Here is a 6,000-nt window from a genome sequence, read left to right on the forward strand (position 1 = left end):
AGGATACAATAAAGTAACAATAAACGGGGAGGAGTGGAGATGGAATAGAGTAAACGAAAAAATTGAGAAATCTGCTCCAAAAAACTAAGGAAACAACAAACGAGGGGTAGTAAAGACGATGACGACAACGCAAAGACAACGGAATGGAATTCGGATAAAGAAAAAAAAGAAAAGCATACAGAAGGAGAGGATAATCAACAAGAAAATGGACAAAAGAAAAAGGTCATTGAAAAAACAGCTAGCATGATTGATGTGGAAATGAAACAAGACACAAAAATTAGAATAAACGAAAATAACAACTTGAAAATTGGTACATGGAATTTAACATCCCTTAGAGGAAAGGAATGCGAATTAGTGCAAGAAATGCAAGAATTTAAAATGCAAATAATAGGTATTAGCGAAACAAAGAAATGTGGAAGAGGAAAAGAAAAAATATCAGAAAATTACACCATATATTACTCCGGGGTAGACAAAGAACTTAGAGCGAAAGAAGGAGTAGGCATATTAGTCACAGAGACAATAGAAAAAAGAATATCAGATTTCAAACCTATATCCTCGAGAATCATGTATATAAAAATAGAAATGGAAGAGGAATGGTACATAGTGCAAATATATGCACCAACAGAAGGAACGGAAGAAGAAAAAATGGAAGATTTCTACAATGAACTACAGAATACCCTAGATGAGATACGAGAAAAATGTGAAAGAATAGTGTTAATGGGAGATTGGAATGCAAGGATAGGAAAAGATGAAAACAAAGGACTTGGGTGCATGGGAAGACATGGTGAAGAGATCCTAAACAGAAATGGAATTAAAATGATCAGATTCTGCCAGACAAACGACCTATTAATAGGAAACTCGTTTACACAGCAATTACTACAAGATAAATATACATTTGTAGCAGAAGGCAGAGATGCAAAAAGCATAATAGATTACGTAGTCTACACCCAAGAAATGAAACAAAATATAAAACAAGTCTGGACAGAACAGAGAGCAGAGATCGGAACTGATCACAGACTGGTAATGGCAGAGATGACATGGCGAAAACCGGTACAACAATAACAGATAGAATACAGCAGAATAGCAATAAAAAAGCTAAAAGATGAACAAAAGAAAAGGAGATACCAAGAAGAAACTGATAAGGAGTTCAAAATGGAGGAGAGAAAGAAAATAGAAATGGATATGGAGGAAAAATGGGAAAAATTTAAAGAAGTAATAATAAATAAGGCAGAAGAGATATGCGGAAACCTAACAGTCGGAAAGTTAAAGAAAAAGACGGAATGGTGGAATGCAGATATACAGGAAGGAGTGAGGAAAAAGAAAAAGGCATGGAAAAAATACAATCGCACAAGAGAGGATCAAGATAAAAAAGAATACCAAAAACACAGAAACATAGTGAAAGAACTAATAAGAAAGGGAAAAAAAGAGAGTTGGAAGAAGTTTGGTGAATCCCTAAACCAAAATTACAGAGACAACAACAGATGCTTCTGGAATAAAGTAAGGAGTCTAAGAGGAAAGAAAAGAAAAGAACTCAGAGGTGTAAAAGACAAACACAACAAACTAAAGACAAATACAACAGAAATACTAGAGGTGTGGAGAGAATATTATGAAGAGAAATATATGGGCGAGGAAAGTGAAGAAATAGAGACAGAGGGAACCATAGAACAGACAGCAGAGGACGAAAACCAAATGGAAAAAATAAGTACAGAAGAATTGGAAGAAGCGATAAGTAGAATAAAAATAGGAAAAGCGAGCGGAGCAGATAAAATTGATCCCGAAATGATAAAATGGATAGGGAAAGAAGTGGTTGCTGGAAATAATGAGAGAAGCATGGAGAACAAACAAAATGCCGAAAGAGTGGGAAGAAAACTTACTGATCCCAATTCACAAGAAAGGAGAAGAATCCAACTGTGGAAACTATAGAGATATATGCCTCTCATCAGCAGTGTTCAAGCTATATACGAGAATAATAGAAAGCAGATTAAGAACAGAGGTAGAAGAAAAACTTGAAGACGAACAAACAGCATTCAGAGCCCAAAGACAAACAGTTGACAACATAAGCATACTACGAAATATAATAGAAAAAAATAATGATCGGGGAACAAACATATATATAACCTTCATAGACCTTAAAGCAGCGTTCGACTCAGTAGACCGGAAAGTATTGTGGAATACTATGGAGGAGCTGGGAATACCGAGGAAACTATTAGAGATAATTAAAAGTACGTACAGTAGAGTGGTGGGAAAAGTACAAATGGGAGGTAGCAGATCACTAGAATTTAGGATGAACAAGGGAATAAAACAGGGAGATAGCCTAAGCCCACTCCTATTCGTCATAATTATGGATCAATTATTTAAAAATGTGAAAATAAGGACTAATCAATTAAAAACAATAATAGGCTACACACACCTAACACCAGTTATGATAGAAGGATTACTGTATGCGGACGACGTCGTTCTCATAGCAGACAACCCGAGAAAGATGCAACGACTAATTGATGTATGGACTGAGGAAATAGAGAAAATGAAATTAGAAATAAACATCAGCAAATGCAAGACGATGAAAATAGGTCAGCAGGAGCACGAGATTGGAGGTGAAACACGAGTGTTCTGTAGAGGACAAGAATTGGAGAGGGTGACGGCCTACGAGTACCTGGGAACGATAATATCAAATGACGGAAAGCTAGACCTAGAAATTGCAAATAGGACAAAGAAAGCTACGAAAATATACTATGCGATTAATAATACGATACTGGGAAAACGGGAAATCAGCCAGGAAACAAAAATACATGTATATAATACAATCACAGCACCAACTCTTCTATATGCAAGCGAGACATGGATCACAAATAAGAGACATGAAAGTGCCATAAATGCAGCAGAAATGAAGCATCTGAGAAAAATAGCTGGAAAGACGAAGTTGGACAGGGAAAGGAACGAAAACATCAGAAACGTGCTAAGCCAGGAACCAATAGAAAAAAAAATTGAAAAAAGAAAACTGAATTGGTTTGGACATATAACTAGGATGAACGAGAACAGACTAGTAAAGAAGGTGACAGATGCCAAAAGACAGGGGAAAAGAAGAAGGGGCAGACCTAGAAAGGGGTGGATGGAGCAAATCGAGGAAATCGGGACAAAGAGAGGGAAAACAGTGCAACAGATGAAGGAAATGGCAGGAGACCAGAAGGCGTGGAAGAAATGGGTAAAAGATGGATAGGTGATACCAAAGTCCGACGCTCTTATAGGGCATAAGGACAACGAGAAGAAGAAGAAGAAGAAGAAGAAATTACGACTTTTTGGCATATATACCATACTAGCGACATCACCCATCTGGGCGTGATGACGCCATGGATGATTTTTTTAAATGAGAATGGGGGTCGTATGATAGCTCATTTGAAAGGTAATTCAATCCTCTATTCAGAAGTATAAACATTAACATAATTATTTGTACAGGGTGTCCAAAAAAAATTTTTTTGCATTAAATTTATTGACATAAAAAGAAGAATCTACGTATTTTATTTAACGACGTTCTACACCTTCGTTGCGGGGTATGCCTCTCAGAGGATAGGGGTGGAAACTTATATGCAAGCGTAAGTTGGTAATAATGCATTTATAGCAGAATACTCAAATCATATTATGTTTCAGTATTGAATACTTTATAAAAATAAATTATAATAAATTACAGAAATTACAGAATAAATTACGGAATTAATTATAATAAATAAATTAAAAACAAATGGTACGGTAAAAAATCCTCATTTTTTAATGTTATTCCTTACAAAAAAACCTTTAATTAAGCACAAATAATTAAAAATCGTAAATTTGGGTGAAAAGTTATTAACTTTTTAAGAATTCCCATAAGAGCCCATGTTAAAACTTAACTTTGACCCTTAATAATAATTAAACAGCACAGTAAAACAATTTTTAAAAAATCAAGTCTAAGTAAACTATAACATACTAAAATTTCATGCAAATCCTTAATTCTTTGCCTAAGGTGTAATGTCGTTAATTCAAAATACATTTTACTGCTCTCAGAAAACAGAAAAAAATATTTATTCGAAAAATAATCATCACTTCTTGCTTAAATTAAATGTTCAAACTGTCAAGAGGCAGGTCGGTGGCTTCATTAATACTGAATTTAAGCAAAAAACAATATTTATTTGTTGTTTCTTCCCAAAATAGCATGTTTGAGTCATCAGCAAAGTTTTCAAGGTTTGAGGAACCACTAACCACCGCAGTTGGCAAGCCATTTATATAGACCAAAAAGAGGAAAGGCCCCAAAACGCTCCCCTGTGGTATACCCAATTTTAAGTTTATCAGTTCAGAGTAAACCTTACATCCCTGTTTCTCCAATCATACTTTTTGTGATTTTACATCTGTAAGAAATGATTTTATCCATTTCAATGCTGGATGAATGGATTTTATCCATTTCAACGCTTTCATGTAATCAAATGAACTATCTTTCAGTAAAGTCGTCCCAGGAACACAACTCATAGATATTGGCAATATCATTTTAAAGTATTCTACTTTAAAATGTATAATATATGTCTGAATTTCTGATATCAATGAGTCAGATTCAATAAATTCTTAGAAGAATTTTTTACCAAGCAACAACATTTTTGTTTAGTTTATTAATATTTTGTATTTTGATAACAACATCCGCTTTGGATGTCGAAACGTTAATAAAATCATTTTTTTAGTTAAATTGTGGCTTAATGACTTGTGTTGGCTGAAAGACTTCGGTCGATGGCCTTTGTACATTGTATCAATAAAGTATGTGGCTTATTCCCGATTTAGAATAGTTGATTACATAGATACAAATATAAAATCTAATTCAGTATGTACCTACTTTATTCCTGATGACACTTAAAAATTAAGAAAAGAAATGAGTTTCATACCAATGCTACACTCCTCCAGTTCTTTTTTTATTTCAACTTTAATTTCATTAGAGACATCTTCTAATACATGGTTTTTTATTTTAATATCCTCTGAATCTGAACAATACCCATCTAACACAGATTCCTGTCCATAACTGCTTTCACCTAATTCAGATTTAACTTCTATATTGTTATATTCCAGTAGATAATCTCCTTCATCTTTAATACCTGTTAATGTTAATTTTTCGTGATTTCTAGAATCCTTAATATTGTCATTGCATTCCATATTAAATAACTGTAGTATTAATTATTATTAACTAACGTAGTCCACTGAAAAACAAACTTTCATCTTTTTTTTCATTTAACAACAAAACAACATGACAAATGACAGCAAGCAACAAACAATATTTGACAGTTGACAGTCTTTTAGCAACTATCTTCTTTGTAACTCGTTAGTCGTCATCAGTACAATATAGCCAAGTTAGAAAAAGGAACAATATAACTTGGGAAAGGATCACTACAGGAACAAGTGCCCAAATGTAGCAAAATATCAGAAGACCCCGTCGGATTCATGGCTACAACTAGCACAGCAACACTGAGGAAAGGAACAATAACAGGATGTTAATTAACGCAAATTCATAATTATTGACAAAGCTCGCAACGGGGAAGAAAGAATATGAAAAGATATATAAAGAAAGATGGAATGCGACCGTAGACAAGTATTTCTGACTCGTTAGTCGTCATTAGTACGGCCTCAATGAAGTCTTCTGACATTTTGAAACAATTGCACACTTGCTCTTGTAGTAATCCTTTCCAAAGTTATATTGCTCCTTTTTCTAACTTGGCTATACCGTACTAATGAGTTAGAAATACGTATCTACGTTTTTTTATATATATCTTTTTGTAATTATTTCTTCCACTTTGTGAGCTTTCCCAATAATGTTTCCTTTATCTATACCTTCACTATGAATCGAATTAACATCCTTTATATATGTATCCATTAATAAAAAACATTTTGTTAATAACACGTTTATTTTTAAATATATTTAATAATTAAGAAAGACTAATTTACATCTAATCTAGCTTAAAGGAAACATTTTCTTAACCATATCATTAACTCTAA

The 6,000-nt window shown here is 33.7% G+C and overlaps 1 protein-coding gene across 2 annotated transcripts in view; it reads right to left on the reverse strand.

The window, feature by feature from the left end:
- LOC126887353 (zinc finger protein 227-like) overlaps window positions 1–5,253 on the reverse strand; it is a 42,776-nt gene extending 37,523 nt beyond the window's left edge. For both annotated transcript variants that reach the window (XM_050654809.1, XM_050654808.1), the window contains exon 1: window positions 4,899–5,253. In XM_050654809.1, the coding sequence (XP_050510766.1) occupies window positions 4,899–5,163 (265 nt within the window). In that variant the 5' untranslated portion in view covers window positions 5,164–5,253. The remainder of the gene's footprint in view (window positions 1–4,898) is intronic.
- Window positions 5,254–6,000: the final 747 nt, after the last annotated feature.

Source organism: Diabrotica virgifera, chromosome 6, assembly GCF_917563875.1.
Source record: "Diabrotica virgifera virgifera chromosome 6, PGI_DIABVI_V3a".
NCBI classification, from domain to species: domain Eukaryota; kingdom Metazoa; phylum Arthropoda; class Insecta; order Coleoptera; family Chrysomelidae; genus Diabrotica; species Diabrotica virgifera.